We start from the raw sequence: 24908 nt of genomic DNA, 5'->3' as shown, positions 1-24908 counted from the left end.
GGCGACAGGCCATTAATGCGAAAGCACAAGAAGTTACCAGAGGTTTATTTAATGCACAATCTCATAGCTCAGCAAAACCAAAGCTGAATTAAAAAAAAGAGTCATGGTTCTTGTGTGATGAAGATAGAGTGGCTGACATGCACAAGTGTGTTCGTTGTAATCGGTATATCCACGAGGAATGTATAGGATTAAAAAAAAGACATATTTGTACCTCCTCGATGTGTGTAAATGTGCTATACCTACCTATATGTACTAAATATAGTGATAATTTTTTTTAATATCAATATAAGTTTCTTTCACTAAACTTTGTATTTGTTCTTGTAGTTGTTATTTAATTCTTTAGTTTAAAATTTATTATTCACTTCAATTTTTATCTAAAATGAAACTGGCCTTATTAAGTTACCAGTTCCAAATAATATATTCATATATTCAAGATTTATTGGACTGCTCAAGGATAAGTCTCCATTCTCTTATATTCTTTCCAGTTTCGTACTCCCAACATTCTCAAGTCTTCCTCCACCTGATCCTTAAATCGTGCTCTGGGTCTGCCTCTCCTTCTCACTACATCTATTCTTTGGTTATAACTATGTTTTGGCGGCTCCATCTCATTAATTTTCTCTATGTGACCTAACTACCGCAGCCGGTTTATTTTGATGGACCTAATAATATCAGGTTTGTCATACAGGCGTAGTAAATGTGTATACAAGACTTCCAAAATAGGTATTACATTTGGCGTCTTTACCTTCCTACCTATATTTTTATCTGTGTTTATCGGCCGTTATATTCCCTCACGTTTCATCTGCAACTGCAACAATATCAAAATTGGGAATAGTTTTGGATAGACCTGGAAATAATACATACATTGTGGAAAACTCGAGTGATCTATAAATAAAAGATTTTATAGTTATTCATAGTACCTAGATATTTTAGATTGTGCTATATGCATTTTTGTTTCCTCGGTTTTGCAAAAAAATTCCACTAAATATTTTATATTTTGCCTTGTAGTGTTTATTTAGAAGGTAATTCATTATAAAAAATATGTACCTAATAAAATATATTCATCTATCCTATATTGGGGTACAAATATTGACAAAATGCTATGATAATAAAAGTGAGAAATAATTTTATTTGATATGGCTAAAGTTATTGCTAAATTTTTATTTTGTGATTAAAAAAATTGAAGTTTCTAAACGAATATAAAAAACTTTGCAGCTGCCCTTTATAAAACTACCTGAATAAAATATCAAAGCCCACCAAAGTAAAGTACAATTGTTAGATCTTTCTACCTAGATAAAGGCCACAATCATCTTCTTTACGATGACCTTGAAAACTGTCGACCAATCAGATTTCGAAATTGGAGGGAATAACAAAAGTGCTTTCATCGTGAATTTTGTTAGGTATTTAGGTATTTGGTGTTGTCAAATTTTGTAGGCTTTTTCAGATTTAATTATTTTAAAAAAAGTTCCTGAAAGTTGTAACAATTACCATTTTTAAAAACGATGGAGAATGTTGCTTCAAATTCTCAAGATTCTAATAAATGGGGAAGACTTATATCATGCATTCCTACCTTAAAGTCAGTTGGTAAGTTTTTTCGTTAGGAAAACATTTGAAATAAAAAATAATGTTATTCAATTTTATGTGAAATAATTATGGCAAATGTTTTATTTTTATTTTAATGTATTTTTAAATCATAACCTAAGCCAGAACTTTCACCAAATGTATTTGAATATAATAATAATAATAAATACTGATTAATAATATTTTATCAAAATAAATTATTAGGATTATAATACTTAATTATGATTAGGTGTATAATTATGAAGTCATTTAAGAGGAAGGTAAACTATTATAGATATGATTTAACTAAATTATTGCAATTTTCCAACTTCAATTAATGGTTAGCAAATTTTAATACATTCTCAGGGAGCTTTTTCTAGATCCTCCTTCACACTCTAGGGATTCATGAGCATAGTAAATGAATACAGGTAAACAGTCCTTTGCTGAACTGTTAAATCCAGTATTTCTTTCTATGAAATATTTTGTAATATTGTACTTTACTTGGTACTTTAGAATAATTGTAATTGTAGTGTTAACCATATTACTAAATTTTAATCATGTATCATGTTAATGTTAATAAATATTGTCAAGTATATTATTGCCACTATTAGACAAAGTTAGATAGAATTTGTGATATGATATGAAGAGATCTGTGATATATCAGTAACCTCTAAGGAATCTTCTGTAAACAAATGTCCTTGTCAGAGGATTACTTGTATGGATGATTTTGGATATCTTCCATTATATTCTTTTCCTTCATATACTTTTTCATATTGTTCAACAATCACGTTCTATTTCTTTACTTGGTGTCTCTTTCTACTTATTTCAATTTTCTTGATTCTTTTACTTATTATGTTCATCTGTTAACAGAATTTTTATAATATTCTGTCTAATTTTCCTTAAAATTACTTTCGTTTTTAATTTTATTAATGCTACTTCAGACACCTTTGTAATTAAGTCATTCTATGTTTTCTGTAACCAGTAGATAAGTTGAAAGATTGCTGATGAATGAGCAAAATTAGGAACCAGACCCTCCTGTCCCTAAATATGTTCCTTAAGGAAAATTCCAAGTAATTATTGTATCTGGGATTTATAAATTATGGTTTTATTTGATCATTTACTTCCATTAATATTTATAGACTTTTAAAATTACATTTCATTCATAAATTTCAATGGATTTTTCAGTTTGGGTTCAGTGTTTAGGTCTATAGAAAGCCAAGACATCATACATAAAACTATTTTGTTTTCAGCTATTAACAAGGATGCTTTCAAATTGGGAAGATCACTTAGTTGTGATATAATCATTAAGGAAAGCAACTTTAGTACAAATGCTCTGGTAGGCACTATTAGCAAAGAGCATTGTATTATCTTCAAGAACCCTTGCTCAACATATGCATATCTGCAAGACTTAAGTAAAAATGGTACTTATGTTAATGGCACAAAAGTAGAAAGAGGTAAACCTGTTTGTTTAAGAACAGGTGATAAAATAGCAATTGGACAAAGAATGAATAGTGGTAAGTATATTTTATAGTACACATTTCATTATTTGTAGATTCATTAAAAAATATTTGCTCATTAAATAATTTTAGTAAGTCATAAATAAGGAAGAATACCCAATATATCATAAGGCTGTTAATGCTGTTTAAATTTTTCATGAATATATCAAAATATCTAACTTTAGCAAAGAGATTGTCCTTTGTTGAAGCTAAAAGGCAAAATTTGGCAGAAAAGACATTAAACCATTCCATTTGTCGACAATACAGCCATTACTGATAGCAAACAATTGGTTGGAGAACTCTTTGGCATGCAATTCATTTGCATGATTTTTGTTTGGACTTCCTTACTTTAAAGGTCTTAAATACTTTATTGTTGTCCAACCGTTCTGGCGAAATACCATTATCAATGAACATTTTCTTATTTATAACTATGACTTTATCATAAATGAGGTGCTCAAAGACCAGAAATTCAATATGAAAATGCTTTGCACAAGATGTGGGCACACTGCTGATAACAAATGCATTCACATTACATTTTCCAAAAAATGCTTCGTACATTTTAAAAAAACCAAAGTGGCTTTTTATGTAAATATTTAATCAATATTTTGGAATGCCAAAGGATTTTTGGGATATTTGCTGATTCGACTCTCTTGAAGACTGTAAAATCATAAACTAGATGCAAGCATTTATAAACTAGTAAAAAGATTAACATCTGAAAACAGATCTGACTTAAAGAAGGTGTCCAAATCAGATTTTATATCATATTTTGGTAGATCAAGTATAAATATAGCATTTTGTAAAGTGCAGGAGAGATGATTAGAGAATATCTTTTCATCCAATCTAAAGCAGTCACAGCTGTACATTACTTTGCAGACCTGCCAAAGAACAGTACACTAGGTATTAAAAGCATTGGAATACTTCTGGTTAAAATTTCTTGATAATAGTGTATGTGTATGTGTATTGATACTTTTTAACTATCAGCCCAAGAACTTCAGATCACCAGCTATCAATGAGTAATGTGTACTATTTTTGATTAGTTTTTTACTTATCTATTAATTAATATGTATCATTTGCTTATTTTGAACTATGTTTTAGAATAATCAGATAAATAGATGATAATCCAAATATCAAAGTTATGTTGGATAGAATATGGGTATAATAATTATTATTAATTATGCTTAAAATGTGATTGACATTTATCACTGTAAAATTATTCACTTTTTGATAGTTGTAGTTCTTCTTAGACTAATGCTATTTTCATATATAATTAAATTTTATGTGCCTATTCCACATAGAAACAACTTTAATCTGTATTAGTTATTTTTCTTATACCCATTTTTAGAAATTCCTAAATGTTTTAACCCTGTTTTATTCTCCATGTTATCTAAATGCATATAATCTGTAATATGTACTATAATTTGTAATGTTATTTTAGTATATACATTCCAATCATTATTGCCAGAAGATTTACCAGATACATTGACACCACTCACACACTTAGAGAATACTCCAACATACACTGAAGTGTTGCCCATTTGGGGTCGTCTTTTGTCTTGTTTATTATTCCTGAATTCTTTTGGTAAGTATAGACTTTAGTATAGATTTTATTAAAAGCACCATGGAATTATTAAATATAATCTAAAAATTTATCGAATGTAGCAAATCATCTAGTAAACATTTATAATAAATAGGTTTTATGTAATAATATTAGCATAGTTTAATAATATCTGGGATATGGTATCTAACATATACACAGAAAGTTATAATGCCAATGGTATGATTCATCTATTTTAGTTACCTAGTTTTATTATTCTGCTACGGTCAAGTTAAAAGTATCAAAAGTGATTTACAATTTACACAGCCACCACTTTTTCTTCCATGCCTACTAAATTTGTGCTATATTGTTCAAATGATGTTGTTCAAATTGAGTATCTTGTTGTTCATGCTGACCTGGATAAAGGAAAGCTCTTAGATGAGACTAGTAACCTCATTATAATCATCCCCTTTGTTTTTATCCCTATGCGAGGTCAGCTTCCCTAATTACATTTCTCTAAAAGTTTCTATCCTGTGTCATACCAATACCAATCCCCTTCATTGACATGTCCTGCCTAACTGTCTCCCCCAGGTCTTCTTTGGTATTTCTCTACTACTCCCCCGGAATCAGCAGATTAGTAATTCTTCATATTGCATGATTAACATCTTGATGTTGAATATGTCCAAGCCTCTTAACCTACACTCTCTGATTTTGGCATAAATTGGTGCCACCCCTAGACTTCTCCTAATACACTCATTCTTAATTTTATCCTTTTTTGTCACTCCACTCATCTATCTTAAGCATTCTCATTTCCTCCACATATATTCATTGTTCCTCTTTCTTTGTAACTGTTTAACATTCAGTTCCGTATATAATAGCTGGTTTTATAGAATTTACAGTTTTATAGAATTTTCCGTCCAGCTTCATTGGAATTTTTTTGTCACATAACACACCACACTTTTCCTTCCACTTCATCGATTTAATCCTAATTCTACTGGATGCATCTCCATCTATTTTCCCATTAATCTCTAATACCGAACCTAGTTACTTAAAACTATTACCTTTTACAATAATTTCAGCATTCATTTTTGAACAGACATTGCAAATACTCTGTTTTTGTCCTACTAAGGTTTAAACCTTTTTCCTCAAGAGAGATCAATGTTGATGTTGTATCTCTTTATATTTGTTTTTATCAACATACCTACCCATTTTTATGTTACACAATTCATAATCAATTTCTGATGCTTTGTTTGTTTTCCATTTGATTTGTCCGTGCTCTCTGAGGCTTTCTATATTCTTTTACCAGTTGCTTTTTTCTGAGAGATGAAGTGCAGGTTGATAGACCAATCCTCCAACCTGGAAGAGAGTGGAGATTTTTGTTCAAAATTTCTTTCCTCTAAAGTAATTGTCTGCCATGACTTTTGAGATTAATTTTCTCTGTTAGGTTCATCTGCCTTTCGATTTTGTGTCATCTGTTGTTGGAGATTAGTCTATATTTTAAAATTACGAAACAATTGAAAACGACAACGAAAGTTGTAAATAAATAGTCTAAATAATTCGAATCACATTTTAAAAAAGAAACTATTACAATATTATCAATCCAAAGTGGATTGAATTGAAAGAATGGAATTTTAATTAGTTCATTAAAGAAGCGAAATTTGTCCAACAGATAAGTAAAGCTGATAGAATATTTATTTATTTATTAACAGGAAAACCCCTTTTGCAATTCAATTTCAAATATAAATATAAAGAATCCTAAACTAATTATGACAAACAGTAATCAAAACAATAAACAGCAATAATATATAAATAACTATCACAAAAATGAATACATTGAAAAGAAAAATAAGGAATTTACAAATCATTTAAAGCTAGTTTAATCCAGCAAAACCTACACCCTCATCACTGAATCCGTTGACAAGTCGAGAGAGACATGCCACTGGACTATAAAAACCATCTTCTTCTTTACGTGCCATCTCCGCGACGGAGGTTGGCAATCATCATAGCTATTCTGATCTTAGATAAAAACCATAGTGCTGTGATGTGGAACAACAAACAAGCAAGTATTTCTGGTAACCCTATTGCGTATTTTAAGGGAGAACAGCTCAAGCAGGACAGGGCAACAAATGTGGCCTGGTTAACAGCTTAAAAAGAAGTATTGCAATATCCTGCTATTTTCCAGAGTATGAAGCTTAAGTTGCACTAGGATATCTTCATAAGCGTATGTATGCAAAGGCCTGTTCAATTTGTATGCTATAAACTGTAGAAATTTATGCCGAACTTTTTTAAATTGCATTAACGTGGATTTGATAGAATGAAGACTATACTGCAAAGTTGAGCTAACCAAAGCATTGTACATTATCTTTATCAAATTATTATCAAATTATTATTATCAAATTATTGGATAGATCCCTTGAATTATGCAAAACAAAACCAAGCATTTGAAGAGCTTTATCAGTAATTGAATTATAATGGTGATTAAAGGATACCTGTGAATCAAAGAAAATTCCCAAAAAAAAGGGCTGGAATGAAAAACAGATTAAACACTAACTTATATTTAATGCTAAGATTAAATAGCAATTTCTGATAGCTGTCCCGGCTGTCCGGAAACACTGTGTTATGGGATATTTCACTACACTTTTCACTGATGCTAATTTCACTATTATTTACAAGTAGAATTTCTTAGCGGAATGTCGTTTCTATGTTCATAGCGAACTACTGGCAACACTGATGGTTTGAATAAATGAAGTGTTTAAATTATACCTGCGGTTTTAGAAAACAGATTACTAGGAATGATTGGCTTGATAATATTAATGAAGAATAATGCGATGCGAACTACTTAGTTACAAATATAATATATTAATAAGCGAAGCGAATATTTTGCGAGCTAGCGATTTCAGATTACGAGATTTTGCGACCGATCTCTGTGATACCTTTTTCTCAACTGACTCTGATAATATTCAAATTATACTTGCAGGTAGCGACGGGCGCTTACCCCAAAAAGTATTGTTAAATATCTTTTTATTCCTTCTAAGAATTGCAATATCGGCATGGCTGAAAATCTATATCAAGTGGATCGGAATTTCACCACTTTCTCAAGATCGATGAAAATAATCACTTCAAATGTTCAATATGCTCGCCAAAAGTTCACATTTCCACAAAGTGTAACCCTATTAATTTATTTACTAGTCTAATAAGTGTGAAAACGTAAACTCGCGTCGCATTGTATGAAAACAATGTAATAAGAAATAAACGAGTACTATCTAGAAGGTAACTGTTGACAAACAAATTCACAGTAATAATTTGTAGCATACAAATGGTTCATGCAAGTAAAAAAGATCGTACTGCAATATTAATGATCGCCTATGGTGGTCGTGTTAGAACAGTATCCAAATAGGCTTATAGATAGATCCATTTTTCATAGACGTAAACTTGACTGGTGACAAGTATTTAGATTTACTAAATAACCAAATTCACACAAACATTCATATTAGAAAAAAAGAAGGCTCATATAAACTTCAAAAATTCTCATTCCCAAAATGACTACATTGTTTTTTCTAATTTGCGGTCTGAACGTAAAAACTTGACTAGAGATTGTTATAAAGCTATGTTGATCGTTCAAAAATTTCATTATGATGCTAAACAATTTTAACCTTTTAATAATGCTAACCTTTTTGCATCTCTTTTTCTTCTGTTTACACTAATGAAGACCTGAATGTTGGTAACCTTTCTGATTCTGATCATTTAGCTGCTGTTAACATTCCTGTCTATAATATAACTTTTGCAGAGGTATTCTCAGGCATTCAAAGTCCAAAGAAAAACTTGAGCTATAGCCCTGATAAGATCCCTTCTCATTTTCTCATAAGATGCATTTATACTTTGAATAAACCCATTTGCATGTTGTTTAATCAGTCACTTGTAACTGAATTTTTTCAAACACGTGGAAAACAGTTTTGTCACGTTAGTACACAAATCCGGTGACAATTCTAATGTTAAATTGCTGTCCTATCAGCAAGATAAGTGTGATTCCCAAGTTGCTTGAACTACTTGTGACTTGTGACAAAATTTCTTTCTTGGCATTGTAAGAATATTATCATTGATGAGCAGCATGCTTTTGTCACTGGTAAATCCACAGTAACTAATCTCTTGTTTATTAATTAATTCAATAGAGCATTTGATACGATAAATTATGCTGCTATTATCAGGAAATTAGATAGAATGAACTTTCCAATATGGCTTACCTTATGGTTATACAGTTACTTTAGTAACAGAAATCCGATAATTAAAATTAAGAACCACTTATCTAATCCTAACTCAGCTCATTCTGGTGTTCCTCAGGGATCTTACCTTGGACCCTTGATTTTTAATCTGTTTAAAATTACATTGGTTTGAATTTTCAGTTTTCCAAATTTTTATTATATGCAAATGATCTTAAGTTATATGTAAGGGTAAACAGTGTTAATGACTGTATTATTTGAATTAGTATATAGCCGCTCTTCAGAATTGCTCAATAGTCTTTGATTACTAGCTTTGCAGTACATCACTAAAGAGAGTAAATGTGATGAAGGACTTGGGAATTTTCTTTGATTCACAGGTATCTTTTAATCACCATTATAATTCAATTAGGGCTGGTGGTCCTTCGTTCTTCGATTCTTGTAAATATGTTATTGTTTAACCAGAAAGAAATGTAACTATTCTTTAACTGTAAAGTGATTTGTTTCTCGTTTTAACAAATTTCTTATACCAAACTTGGTATATCTGTCAGGTCTTAGTTTTAGTCGTTTTTTAAAATCTACAAAAATATACAGGTTGTCTCATTTAAATTAAATAGGTTGAGGGTATTTCCATTAACCAAAAAGTAGAGTAGTAATACAAAATATGTCATTAGATGCGCTATGTGCCATTGTACTTACATGCAGAGTTTAGATATTTACTTGGTTCCATACGTTATCCCAACCCTGTATTATCTTTATGTTTACTTCTTAATAAAATTAGTAGTCTGTAATAATATTTCCTTTATTCCAGATATTCATCAAGATAGATTTAAAGTTGGGAGATCTGAAAAATGTGATGTACCTATAAGCCGTACTAACCTGTGTCAGAAGTACAAAGATCTTTTTAGTAAAGAACATTTTATTATTTGTAAGGATTCCACAAGCAAAGTGGTGTATATAAAAGATATGAGTAAAAGCGGAACCTATTTAAATAATAGGCTCATAGGCAAACATAATATGAATATATTACAACATGATGACAAAATTTCCATTGGACCTAAGTTGGAAAGTAAGTTCAGTATAATAGTTTCTACTCTTATTTGAGGCTTTCGTTAGATAGTGTTATTTTCTCTAAACAATAGGCTGATATTACAGATTACAACTAGGGCGGCTCTCGGCCTGACACACTACGACCTTTACATAGCTCAGTTTGTAGAGCAAAATTAAATCTGTTTTGTGATTTAAAATTTAACAGCAAACTACCACTACTATCTTTTAAAAAGTGGTTCATATGACATCTTCTTTTGGTGCCTATTCTTTTTTTAATATTGGCGAACATTCTGGCTATAATTATTTTATTAACTGATGCTTTAAATAGATTAGTTGTTGTGGAGAACCATTTCCTCAGATTTTTTAACCATGATATTCTTCTCCCAATTCCTCGCTTTCCGAATACTTTGCCTTGAAGGATTATTTTCAGTAATCTGTATTTAGTGCCGTTTCTAATTATGTGTCCGAGATATTCTAACTTTCTCCTTTTAATCGTATACATCACTTCTCTTTCTTTTCCAAGTACAGTACAGATTTTTCTGTATAGCCACATCTCGAAGGCTTCAAGTTTTTTCTCCATCGCTTCAGTGAGTTTCCAGGATTCAATTCCGTAGTATAATATCGAGAAGATATCACATCGTAGGAGCCTTACTTTTATCTCCAGATTAAGGTTGTGGCTTTTAAAGAGTTTGGCCATGTTGTCGAATACACTCCTAGCCTTCTCTATTCTACATTTTACTTCTTGTGAGTGATCCCATTGTTCGTTTATTATTGTTCCAAGATAGGTAAACTGTTTTATTCGGTCCACTGGTGTATTCTTGATAAGCAGTTGGACGTCTCTAATGCCTCGAAGAATCTGGATCGCTTACGTCGGTTCATCTCCAAGATTTGTTCTTGTTGTGGCTGATTGGTTCCAGTATAAATTTTGTATTATACGCCGGTGTTTATCATCTATTTGGGCTTTTGTTAGAACGTCCATCATTTTTCGGTGTTGAACTGTGTCAAATGCTTTTTGGTAGTCCACAAAGCAGGTGTAGAGGGTGTGTAGCAGGTTTTCGCCTTTCATATGACATATAAAACCAAAATAAGTACACAAATTAGCTTTTTTTTCCCGAATTCTATCTGAAAAAATCTTTAAAAAATCGTGTTTTTTTTTTGTTTTCTTTTAAATTTTCTGCGCAATTGGCCTAAATTTTCTTTCCTAAGAACTCCCTACACAGCATGAGAAAACTTAAAAAAAACATATATATGAATGGAATCGTAATGTCATTCTTAAGTTATGCTCTGAGATAGGTAAATAGGATTTCATTTTTATGTAAATATATATTTAGATAAAGGTATAAGCAGAATGATTTCTTTATACTACTATAATAGCTTCAATAAGTGATGTAACAATATAATGTAATATTTCCCGCACAGAACACTAACATTATTGTTTTATTTCAGTATTTATATATAAATGTATGTATGAACACGATAGAAATTTTCTACCTCCGGAATTAAAAACAAGTTACGAGCCTTCAAGTATACTCGGTAAAGGAGGAGCTGGAGAAGTAAGATTGGCTTATGAAAAAGTAACTAATATCGATATTTGATTGATCGTTTTCTTACCATCGATTTTTTTAGCATACTTGTAAAATGGTCGCTATCAAGAAAATCACCAAATCCCGCAGTACCGCTTCACAAATGTGCCAGCTGAACCATCCAACTAAAATTCATTCGGAAATAAATATTCTGAGAGCTTTGAAATATGTATGTATAGTTTTTTTTTTAAATTTCGGTAAAACTATTTTGGTCTACTATTTAAATCCGCTTTTCTTATTTATTAGAAAATTTAGAGCTAATCAAGAAGCTTTGTTTGACTTTAAAAGTCACCATAAACTTCTAATTTGGCATAACATTGGTATTCAAGTTGTATATGAATATAATACCATATGAAAGGGGAAATAAAAAATCTTGATCCTTGCCATTTCTTTATAATATGTCGCATTTCTGAAATATTGAGCTATTCAAATGAACATAGTGTATATATATATATATATATATATATATATATATATATATATATATATATGTGTATATATTGACACGATTAAATATATTGTTGTAGCCTTTTATTATCAGTATGAAAAATATAGTCGAAACGCCAGTGGATGTTTACATAGTATTGGATTATATGCGAGGAGGAGAATTGACAAACAGAATTTTGTCCAATGAACCAATGACTGAATCAAATGTGAAGTTTTTGTTTTACCAAATGGTTTTGGCTGTCGATTATCTACATACCAAGGGAATTACCCATAGAGATCTTAAGGTAATTTTTCATATATATTCTTAATGAAAGCCGTGTATATTAAAAACAAAAACATTCTGTACAAAAAAAGTTTGATCAATTAAATGCTTTCTGAAAAAAATATTTTTGGTCTTTTTTTGATGTGCATAAATATAGAACGATGACGGTTTTTCGACGTACAAAAATGCGGCGTATGATTGCCCATGCGGGAAACATGGAAACTCAAGTTGATGCCGTGAACTTCCAACCATTGGCCTTGCGATTTGTTTATCGTCATTATAAAAGCCAAACGTACGGCGAATTGTAGATGCCTAGAAGTAATATTTTTTAACCTCTGAATTGACATTTCATTATTTGACTTTCTAATTCTTCCATTAATCTACGTTTCAATTAAATATTTTGGTGGAATTTGTAATGGTGACGTTTGTGCAAAGATTCAGCGCACCAACTACGTGTATCGGGGTAGTTTTTTAGTCAGTTCAACTTAATATATGTTGGTTTTATTCTGATTTTCATGTTGTTACAAGCAATAAAATTCATTCCAAAAAATTACTTTTATAAACCATTCCAAAAATAGTTCCGAGAATATTTGTTTTGAACTTTAAATCGCAGACACTACATCCTCGATTCGTTTAAACAGTCGTTTATTTGAGAAAAGCTAGAAAAACATCAGATCTAAAAATTTAAATCTATATTATCAATTTTTCAGCCAGAAAATGTTCTTCTCCACTCCGAAGACGTGGAAACGTTGTTGAAAGTATCCGATTTTGGTTTAAGTAAAGTCACTGAAGAGGACGACATGATGAAAACAATTTGTGGGACGTTGAGTTACATAGCGCCAGAAATTTTAAACAGACAAATCAGGGAATATAACAGACAAGTAGATGTGTGGAGTTTGGGCGTTATTTTATTTTATATGCTCGGAAAGAGACTCCCTTTTAAGTAAGTATTCGAATAATATCGTGAACTTGTTTTTTTTTTAGGTGCAAATTTCGGTTATCATTTCTTAATTGTTATTTTGCTCCTCTCGAAACCTATCGTTAAATAGGCTGACATAGCACATATAGACTGACAGTTATGTTTTATGACTTTATTTATAAGCTATCCTTTTCGTGGTATATAGGAAATGGTATATATTTTTCAAGAATTAACTTTTATAAATGGATAAAGCCATTTTTCATCATCGCTACACCTGATCTACTGATTATCATTGTCGGAAAAATACAAATTAAAAATTCTTACCACTCTTTATTAATAGCTAAAATAAACCTACTGTAATCCTGTAAATATTATTCCTTGATAAATATTCCTGGAAATAGTAAGCAGCATTTCCATTACCAAGTTACAGAGTATAGGAATCGATCCTGTGTCGGCGCAATACTGGATATTAGGAGGCAAGACTGTAGCAATTTTTATTGATTCCTATACTGCGATAAGGAAGGCAATGGGAAACCACCTCATTATTTTTCACAAGGAAGTTATGATGCTAAATAGACCAAAGCCGATAACTCTCAGTTCCCGGCAAAACTTAAATGTTCAGGGAGTGTTAAGAACCACTGGAGGAACATAGTAAATAAAAAAAATATAATTAAAGCAAACAATGATCAAGGTAGGGATTTGGAACATCAAAAGCCTATATGAAGTTGGAAAGCTAGCAAATGTGTGCCAAAAAAAATGGAGACACTAAATATAGACAATCTAGGTTTGAGTAATGTACGATGACCTAACTTAGGAATAACAAATTATGAAAAAGACATTTTACTACTTAGGAAACAATGTTTCCAATCAAATTAATGGGGTCGGAGTAATAAACGATTAATTGAGTCACGCAGTTTCAAATGTTGTACTTCCCTCCGACAGCAATGTTGTTGCAAATAAGGAGGTCTCCATTTAATGTTAATATTATTAAGGTTTAGGAAGAATGCATAAAGATCTACAAAAGCTCATAAAATCAACAAAGATAGAAGATATTAACATCAGGTGATTTCGATGCGAAAACAGGAAGAGGCATGTAGGAAAATCCATAATATCGTAGAAAAATAAGGCTTGGGAGAATGTAATGAAAGAGGAGAAAGACTGTTAGAATTTTACTTACAAACAATATGATAGTGGCAGCAAATACTTGATTTAAGTTACCTCCACGAAGATTATACAAAATTGCACACAAAAGACAGAATAATAAGAAATCAAATAGACTGTATTTCATCACAAGTGCAAAAATATATCCCAGTGGTGATGCAAACACCTACCATAATTCAGTAATAGCAAATATTCGCACAAGAAATAGGGTGATATAAAATGCAAAGCCCAAGACCAAACCTAACATGGGTCTACCAAAAGAGATACACATCAAAGATAAAACTTCAAAGATAAACGAAAAACTATTCGAAATAGAATACAACGAAAAAGAAAAATAAAACATTGCGATATGCCATAAAGACCTTAAGCTTATATCACCTAAACGTGATAAGGTACAGATAGGTATGAGGTGTCATATGACAGGATTTAACGAATAGAATATGACGACAAAGAAAATTTAAACATGGCGGCGTACTAAAGGGGCTTTAGACACATCTTTGCTAGTATCGGGCCAATCGTGACGTGCAAATATAATACAATGATAAAGAAAAATTAAACATGGCGGCATACCATAAAAACCTTAAGCTTATATCACGTACACGTCCGGGACCAAAATCTTTTGAACAGAAAGTAAAGCAATGATCATTCGTCTGTCCAGTCTTCTTCTTTTCGTCCCGCAGCTGATTTTTAAACATGACACGAATGTTTCTGTATGATCATATTTACTTATACGCATAAGGCTTCTTTGGCACACTGTTATACCCTCTCACATGACACCTCAAATGTCGCAATCGGACCAATAGACACAAAGATAGGCGTATATTGCATACTGTAATCTTTTATTTTTCTATATTGTTTTATTCTATTCATTAATTCATTTTGAATGGCTCTAAATGATGAGTTGAGCGGTGGATGTTTGATGTAAAGCATATGTCGAGCTGTGGACGTTAAATGACTTAATAAAAGAGCTGTGTTATTCACACTTATGACGCTTAAAAAAATATTATACAAACTCCATCCCTAATAATGGTGCTTAGCTCCATCCCTAATAATGTTGCTTAGCCACATCACTAATAATGTTGCTTAACCCCATCCCTAATAATTTTGTTTAACTTCCATTAAGAAGAAGCTGACATATCACGTAAGCTGACGAAAAGAAGTTAACGAAACGCTGCGAGACAAAAAGAAGATTTGACAGACGAAAGGTCATGGCTTTAATTTCTGTTCAAATATTTTGGTCTCGGACGTGAACGTGATATAATCTTAAGGTCATTATGGCATGCTGCCATGTTTAATTTTTCTTTATCATTTTATTATATTCTCACGTCACGATTGAACTGATTGTAGCAAAGATATATATATATATATATATATATATATATATATATATATATATATATATATATATATATATATATATATATATATATATATATATATATATATATATATCTAAAACCCCTTTGGCATACCGCTTAGTTTAATTTTTCTTTGTCATCGAATTCTCTTCGTTAAACCCTATCACATGACACCGCATACGTCACGATCAAACTAGCTGTTCTACTTCCACCACAAAACGCTCAATAGAGACCGACCGAATGTGATTTTTTTGGCCGAAGTTCGGCCTGTAGGATACCTTCGGCCGAAGCCGAAGGTGACTAAAAATATACCTATTATATGTTAAAAATTTAAATAATGTGCATTATATTTTAATTACCTGATAGTGGTAAACAAAAATATGAAATTATGAGATAAAAAAGTCAAACATTTATACATTATTTGGTAATAGAAGCGATAATAAAAATAAATAACATTAAAAAACATTCATAGTCAATAGTCGATGTTTTGCCATTTAGGTATCTAGTCAAAACACCAGTAATCGTGAGTTTTAACAAATACAATAAGATTATTATTATCAGAATTTTACTACGTGAGAAATATTCAAATGATGATCTTTGAGACATCTTGGCCTATTGTTAAAATTTATATCCTACCTACTACCTGACCTGAAAGTTTGTAAAACGTTTTAGTTAAGGGTATAAAATAGGGTGTAAATATTATTTAAATTATCAAAGACTCGCCGAAGCATATTGTTCAGAGATTATTTCATTTCTATAGTATAATAGTATAGTATACTGACAGAGCATTTTATTATTCCACCTTCGGCGAAACCTTCGGCTTTGTTTTGGCCGAAGCCGAATTTTGGCCGAAGGTGGCCGATGCCGATGCCGAAGCCGATTAATCGGTCGGTCTCTAACGCTCAAAACACGAGGAACCCTTAGATTTTGGTGGAGGCGCCGATGCTAATTCCACCAAATCTCATATTTTGAGTCCTTTGCAGCCTATTTACTGATAAAATAGAGAGGAAGACAAATAACTGTCCGGGTACGTAATATTAAAAACTGGGTAGGAATAGGCTTTGGCGAACTTCGAAGGCGTCCAGCTGAAGACAGAATAATGCTTGCTACCGTAACTGCTAACCTCCATTTGGAAACAGCATGTGAATAAGAAAAAGGCTGTTGTAGACTCCGTAATTAGAAAAAGAAGAATAATCAATAATTATGCCGTTGTTGTATTGTTTTAATTGATGTCGTTTTATTTTTGTTAAGAATGTCCATGTGAATAATTTTTTACCTAAAGTTATAATTATTGAAGACTATGAGCACGTGTGTTTAGTTGTATAGTAACTTCCAGTCACTGCTAGTCATAAAATTTTGACCAACTTAGCACAAAATAATCACTAAATTTACTAGACAGTTGATAGAGTTCAGTGAATAGAATATACCACAGTTTAATGTAAAAAGTCTTGTTGGTGTAGGGACGACCCAACTGTTCTTAGGCGATCGTGATTGGCCGGTCGCGTTAAGATCATGTCATATATAGCACTGTAAACCGCACATAATCCACGTTACTCAACCAACTTTAGACCTGGCTGAAAGCCAGGTGGTTAGTAAGGGCTCTTAGAGAAAATTTTAATATTTTTTTTGTCAAATATCATTAAAATTTTACTGATAATTCTTCAGATGTTAGGACAATTCCGTTTTATACAAATGTAACACCTAAAAAAATATTGTTTAGTATTTTTTGGTTTTGGTTTTCATTAAAAAGTAACCAGTGATAAAATGTAGCAATTTATTGTTTATACAATACACAATACACACAATAAAAACAATAAGCACACCATAATATTGTTTTAGATCTCCAGATAGATCGATTTTGGAAAAAATTATAATTAATGGTTATTACACGTTTGAAGATGAAAAATGGGAAGATGTCTCATCAGATGCCAAAGAACTTGTTAAAGAAATGCTTACAGTCGAACCTGAGAATCGAATTACTGTAACAAATATACTGAAACATCAGTGGTTATCAAAAGTAAGTAACTTGTGTTTTCAAGACAAAAATAAAAATAAGCTCAACTAGCTGTTATTAAAGAATTTAGTATACAAGGTGATAAACCTTTGTGACAATTCTGTTATATCTGTTATTGAAGGATATACCAAAGAAAATTATTTGGTATTAATGAATTTGTGTTTTGACTTACTTTGTATTGGATGTAAAGAGTATTAGCAAAATCAATCAATTTTATAAATTTTAACAATCATTTAAAAAGTACGGCTACAACAGTTCGTTGCTTTTGTACCCCTTTTCAATTATGCATTGAACCTGTTACGATTTTCATTAAGATTTGGTTATAACTTTTTAAATACTCTATATAATAGATAACAACTTTTTATTATTATAACGAGGAAGTGAACGGTTTTTAGATTTAAAATAAAACACAGGGTGTTTCATTAAAAAATACATCTTTGATGCGGTATAGTATTATGGAAGACCCTGTATATTTAACGTACTTTGTCACAAAAATTGATCACCCTCTACACTTACGATGTTTTATAATAATGTTAGCATCACTAACATTGCCATCAAGTTTTTATTTGTTTTTATCTTAATATTTAGAAAAAAAAGTTACGCTGTATTTACTTAATCATGGCATATTTCAAATCTCTCAGTCGCTATTTTGAATGTTTGTACCATTCGCTGTAGGTTATGTTCTTTATCTGAGGTCATGATTACGTTGTCTGCATAACACAGAAGTTATATTTGGTTTCTGCCCAGCTTGTACGCATGCCTCATCTTTTTAATTTCCTCTATGATTTTGTCCCCTACTAAGTTGAAATTATCAATTATTTTTACCATTCTATTGAACTAGTTTTTTTCTTAGTCGTTGTAACAGTTGTGGTAGCCCCTTAACACTTTATATTCAGATTTTAGTGTATCCTCAAACGTGAAGAAGCTACAAAAACAAGTATTTGTAAGTAAATACAGTGGGCATAATTATTATTTTTATTTATTTAATATTTGGTAACTTTTCTTTATTTACTTATAACGATACATATTCGATCTTTTATATATATTCTTCTATATTTATCAGTGCTCCTATATATAATATACATGTTATTACAGGATCTTAATATGAAGATCAGAGTCAATCAACTGTATCACTCACATCTGGAGACTGCTGAAGAAAATGTAACGCCGTTTGACAATGAACCATCGGCTAAACGAATCAGATCATCATCTGACGAATCAAGTTCCTCTCAGTAATTTTTTAATTGTTTATTACCATAATTTGTATGGTTTATCTGTTATACTGTATTGCGTTTTGTGCAATCCCGTGAATATTAGTGTCATATAATTTTTGTGATATATATTTATATAAGTATGCATTAACTAGCTCACATTTTCGAATGATACATTTGCTGGATTTGGATGTACTTCAGATAACTGCAGAGAACGGAAACTATACAATAGGTAGATGGTCTGAAAAATTCTTGGCCTGATAGAAAAATTAATTTATGCGTCCAAAGAAATTTTATTTTTTAGCGTATTCTCGTCTATCAATACATTTCATCCGTTCAGCAGTGTTCTAATTCCGTTAAATCCTTTCTGTAGTCTCACTCTGGAAGTGCTGTAAAGTACTCATCTACCTCCGTAATAGTTTTCCAGTGGACAAATATACTAGTGGGTGGACGTTCCAGCACTTTATAGTGCAGATCACTCGATTTTTTTAATTTCTAAACCACGCGCACCCATACCTTTTTAAAGCACTGTTTACAGTGTACTGCTGCCTGGAATGCTTGCAGTTTTATATGGTGTTTACTAATACTACATGGTATATCGCTACCTTGGAAGAAGATCGTCATATGTCAAAATTTAACAATTTTCAGAAATGACCATTTAAAAAATCGATAAATTTCAAAAATATAAAACTTTACCAATTAACTGCAAACAGGTTAATATTTTGGCTTTGGTGTGTTGCCTGTAAAAAGCTATAGTCAATCCCATACTTTGTTAATACTATTTTAGGCTATAAAATGTTTGATTTGTGACGTTCGCGTTCCGTTCTTTGAAAAAAATGTGTTGGGTCTTTGGAGATAATTCACTTCTTTATTAAAATTGTTTTGCGCATTTTTTTTACAAGTGTATCTTTGTCACATATAAGAACCAAGACGATATTGTGTAAAAACTAAAAAATACTGTCATTCTGCAGTAAATTATAATTAAAAAAAATACTTGTTCATTTGAATATTCATTCTTTAACTTTCTATGTTACTGTCTTCATTGTTTTTGACAGAAGTCAACTTTAGTAAAGTCTACACCTAAATTCTAGGGACATTTTTATAATCTGAAATAATACCAACTAGATTTATTATTTTTTTTTAGAGCGTCATAATCGAGATAATTTGTAGATAGTTCGGTTCAAAAATTCAAAAAGTTCTAATAATTTTCTGAAATACTGAAGTAACTCAAAATAATACTACTACTCATTTTAAACATAACTTTAACTTCTTTACAAGACTGACACAACTCAAAATAATGCATTTTCCTTCACAGAAAGTATTGTATTATCTTATTGTGTCTTTGAGAAAGGATGGCATATCTCAAAATATGACAATACACACAAAAAAATACAGAATATTTGAAATATATTTAGTAACAGAGTCTATTTTGTACTCTTTTGAGATATGACGCTCTTCTTCCAAAGTAGCGATATCTACTAATACGTAACACATGTCAAGAACTTATTAGACGGCCTAGTATATTTGATATAATTTTTTATACTATTTTTCAATGTTGTAGAGTGGATTAATTTATGGTACATAATTTAGGCAACTTGATTTGCAGACTTTTATGTAGATTTCCGTCGGTAAGTATTATTGTGAGATCTTTTATTTTTCCGTAAATATTGCTAACTTCGTTGTATCGAGTAGATCCCTCGTTTGCTTTATCTACACTTTTAAGAAACATATAAGGGTATTAATCTCAAAGTGGTGTAAGTCATGTTTTGTGAATTATGAGAAACAGAAGGTTTTGTTAGAATCTTTATAATAAATTACACAACAGATTATTATCACTTTTTTTTGTTGTACATTGCAGGAAGATATATTGGTCTAAATGTGATAATCATTGCAAATCATTTATGTAGTTTTGCTGTATTTTATAGGGTTTAAGTGACTTACTCAAAGTTTTACTCAAGTCACTACACTAATACAATCAAATTTTTTTCTACGCCATAAAACATCTCAATCATGTTCAATATCGACTAAATCCAGTGGGCCTATATCTTATGTTTCTGTTGTTTTAACAAGTCCCTGATCCCCTGCATATTTGATGCAGGTGGAATGTATGAAAGCAAATCTAACATGTCAATATTATTGTCCTTAGCCACATGTCTTGGTCCAGGCTATAAATTTTCCAGCTCAATTTGTCTGAATGAAATTGGCCTTCCTAGTTTTGCTGACTCGAGACGAGCGGAAAATGGAAAGGCCTCGTTAAGAGAGTTTCCTTGTAATATAGCATACATGGTTCTTCCTTCACTAATCCAATCCATTATATTTTGAGCCACGACACCTGGTAGTTTGTGACATTTTTTCCTCTTTGTCTGGCTGGCAAGCCAGATTATGAAGGTTCATAATCATCACTAGATCCTGCATTTTGAAATATACTGGGTTCACTCACTATTTGTATCTTCATCAGATTGAGGAACCATCTTCATCAAAATACAATGTAGCTCTGGTTGATTTACAATTTACATACTTCTCAGAAACAGTTGCAGGAATAGTGGTGTATGTCTGACTAGCACCACAATGTCTGGAAGGTACACCACTTTTCCTTCTAAGAGATCTGTATCTAAAGATTATAAAGCAAGACTTACACTACTTTGACTTTAACACCCTCATATATCTACACAATTATAGTAGATGCTCAATTATATGCGTTAGATGCGTTTATACGTGTAATCTTTTTTTTTAGATTACTTCTTTTGTCTTTTGGCATCTAGGCATTACTTTATCTTCGTTTTCCAACCTGCCTATACATTGTTTATGGATGTTCTCTATTTTTTTATACTCTTTATTTAGTGATCTTTATATTGTGCCTTCTATCATTATAGTTGTATATTTTTATATGACATTTTAAAGTAATATAAAAGTTTAATTAATTTTTCCCATTATAGAGCTCAGAAGACTCCAGCTATCTTTTTATGCCTTTCTTCCTTTACATTTCCATCTTGTGATTTTTTCTAAGGCTCCAGCATGTAGTATATGGAAAGCTTCATAGTATTAATAGTTTCAATTAAGGGTTTGAATAATCGAAATTTTTCAAAGCGCGAGCGGCAGTGAGCGTGTTAATGTTTAAGGTTATTAATCATTATTTTAATCTAAGAATTAGTTATAGTTATACAACTTTTCCGTCGGCTGTTTTTTTAATGAAATAAAGATATCTTATCCTAAATTTGTAGGTAAAGGACAACAATTTTTATGTTTGAATTAATTGATGTCACGGCTAGAAATTTTGATACGAATAGAAGTAATTTAGATGTATTTTTTTGATAATTCAGTATGTAATCTGCAATGGCAATGGATTTCCATTCACAAGTCTTTTAATAGATGAAATCACTGTCACGGAAGTAGCGGGGTTTAATGACATTAAAGACAATGCTGAATGTAGATATTAGGCTGCTCTAGTTTCAAGAATTTAGCAATAACGAACTACAGTTTGCAAAAGTTGTTAATACCAATGGAACTGTGTAACATTTGTTGTTTTTATAAAACCGAAAATAGGGGGTGTGTTCCCTTAACGATATATGCTGCTAAATCGCACTAAGAAGAGTATTTTCTTCGTTATGTACTGTGGTAAATATTCCGTTTGTGACTTTTTTCATTCCGTTATTGTGATAAGAAATTTTGATGCCTACTAAATCTTGACCACTATCTGTTTCTAACTTCAACAATTGTTTTTTCTTAGTACACCTGGTACGACGAAAATCAATACAATTTAACCAATGAAAAATCTTCTCTATAATACTATTATAAACTTATTTACTAGTTACTTACTTACTGGTTTACCTTTGTCATTAGAGATGCGTCTTAGGAAGCTGAAAAATGAATTTATTCGGCACTTGATCCGAAATAAATCATAAAAATACAGTCGACGAAGAAAAATTTATTAATTATTCACCTTAGTTGACGTCAGGACAGTATTTTAGTATGTTGTTTCGATTGCTGTTATATATTTTTAATTTCTTAGATTTTTGTTTCTTGCAAACTATTCTAGTGTAATATACTACAAGTGTACCAATTAATGTGAGTTACAAGAATATTTACGTAAATTATTCTTGGTAGTTGATATTTTTATACTGTTTTTGACTATTTTTACGTCGGTTTGAACATTGTTTGTCTCAAATCGCAAGTGAGTGTTACCATATTATCATGTATTTCAAAACAATATTCGCCTAACAAATTCTCAACTGAAAATAAACGCCGATCCAAAGGTCTTACTGATTTTGTATACCTAAAGTTCAATAAGATCCCTGTAATGACATCAACATTTATAATCGCTACAAATGTGCGAAGACGTACAGAATATACGAAGAAAAATAGCTAAAATGCAACAAATTTGTGCAATATATCGCAGCTATGACATTCCAAGTCCTATTTCACTTTTGCAGTTCGCGATTGGTTGCCTAATGAGTTGGATGTTTTCTGAAGGCCATTGGCTTTATAGTAATTCGAAAAATATAGACTTATTCTTGCGGAGAACGTTATGGTACCAACCAGAAAGAAGAGAGGTACTATTGATATTATTGTTTGTAAAAAAAATTTTGTACTGATGTTATATTATTCAAAGTTATTATCATTTATTGTAGAGATATGTTTATAAATACGTGTTATTTATTTAAATTTATTAGAAGTATCTAATTAGCTGCTTCAATGTCTCTGCCTTTTGGGTATAAAAGTGGAAGTTTTCCAATAATCGTAGATGCATTGTGCTTTGTAATGTCTGTATGTTAAAAAATAACATCTTGATTGCTTGAAAAATAGCGGATACCTAAGCATTATTTCCACAACTGACTTTTGTAGAAACATATCCCAGTTGAATAGGTAATTACCTCAGTGGGTAATGTAGACATGAGATAAAACGCTATTACAATGCCATCGTTTTCAGCTATTTTACCCAATTCCGAATCCAATGCCACTCCAGCACGTGTCTTTACTGTTAGATTCTTTATAATACAATTATTCTGGTTCAGTTAAAGAGTATCGCAACCATTGCATTTTTAACCAGTTGACCGATTCACCCTCGACAGTCTTTTTACGATTAGTAATGGTTTTCTCTAGTGGAATACTGCTCACAAAATCGTTGCTGGTCATTGCTACTACTGTGAATGGTTTTGTTTTTTGGCTGTCCTAATAACTCTGGTCCAATCTCCGGGCACATAAATATCATTAAAAGTTTTCTTCTCTATGATCCCAAAGTCACGGTCACAGGCTAAATATGAAAAAATGTATAGTTAATTTGCTGTACTTTTGATATTTTGTTTTGTATAATGTAAGTACAGAATAGAGACATTTTTTTATTTCTATTCTACCCTCCGCATTGGTCACTGTACATAATTAATTTTGACGTGTTATAGTTTTTAATATAGTGCTGTATACAAGATCCAATCTCTTGAGGTCCTCTAGATGCTATGGCTTCATGTCAAACGTACATGTTGGCCTGATTGCTTGACAAGTTGCGGATACTTAAGCAGAATTTCCACAACTTTCTTTTGTAGTTACATACCTCAGTTGAAAGATGGGGTGTAGGTAATGTAGACATGAGATAAAATGCTATTACAGTGACATCGTTTTCAGCTATTTTACCCAATTCCGAATCCAATGTCACCCCAGCACGTGAGCTTTCTGTCTTTCGAAGATGCAATTCTTTTTCTAACTTTAAGCTTGCCAGAGTAACGTCAGAAGTTTCTGTTATTTGTTGTTCAAATTCGTCACATCTTCTACAACTGTCAAATAGTTGCATAAAAAAGTTAAATTAAATTTTTTTCTAAAAACATCCCTATAAACAAATTGTGACGTAGGATCATTTGATTCATGTTTGTATAATGAATACATAGTTAACAGATTTAAGTTGGTAGTCAAATAACAAAGATTGGGATTTTTTTCTAGAATAATGTGACTGATATTTTTGGAACCTCGAAATAAAATGAAAAATATTGTCAAGTTTCTCTTGGCCTGTTTTATTATCTCCTTTTTCCCTCGTCTATCCTTAGAAGTTGTGCCACCTTGCTCTTTAGTACGCAAAGCACGTGTAAGTGGACCATCTGAAACTCTCAAGTCTTT

General features: G+C 31.4%; 1 protein-coding gene across 1 annotated transcript; it reads left to right on the top strand.

The window, feature by feature from the left end:
- The first annotated feature begins 1389 nt into the window (after window positions 1-1389).
- On the top strand, window positions 1390-23062 carry LOC140439356 (ovarian-specific serine/threonine-protein kinase Lok-like). Its single transcript, XM_072529205.1, has 10 exons — window positions 1390-1581; window positions 2808-3071; window positions 4489-4632; window positions 9613-9870; window positions 11298-11425; window positions 11478-11603; window positions 11962-12165; window positions 12854-13086; window positions 17421-17598; window positions 18691-23062. Exons 1-10 carry the CDS (start codon window positions 1500-1502, stop codon window positions 18829-18831), a joined length of 1758 nt encoding a protein of 585 aa, XP_072385306.1. The 5' UTR covers window positions 1390-1499; the 3' UTR covers window positions 18832-23062.
- The last annotated feature ends 1846 nt before the right edge of the window (window positions 23063-24908 follow it).

The sequence above is a fragment of the Diabrotica undecimpunctata genome, chromosome 4, assembly GCF_040954645.1.
Source record: "Diabrotica undecimpunctata isolate CICGRU chromosome 4, icDiaUnde3, whole genome shotgun sequence".
Taxonomy (NCBI): domain Eukaryota; kingdom Metazoa; phylum Arthropoda; class Insecta; order Coleoptera; family Chrysomelidae; genus Diabrotica; species Diabrotica undecimpunctata.
Note: the sequence above shows the minus strand (reverse complement) of the source record. Positions and strands in the feature narration are given on the sequence as shown.

Excerpts from the sequence above, each read along its gene's own strand:
- LOC140439356 (XM_072529205.1), top strand. The coding sequence starts at position 1,500 with ATGGAGAATGTTGCTTCAAATTCTCAAGATTCTAATAAATGGGGAAGA. Across the intron at positions 1,582-2,807 it reads TCCTACCTTAAAGTCAGTTG|CTATTAACAAGGATGCTTTC; the intron begins GTAAGTTTTTTC and ends TTTTGTTTTCAG. Across the intron at positions 3,072-4,488 it reads TGGACAAAGAATGAATAGTG|TATATACATTCCAATCATTA; the intron begins GTAAGTATATTT and ends ATGTTATTTTAG.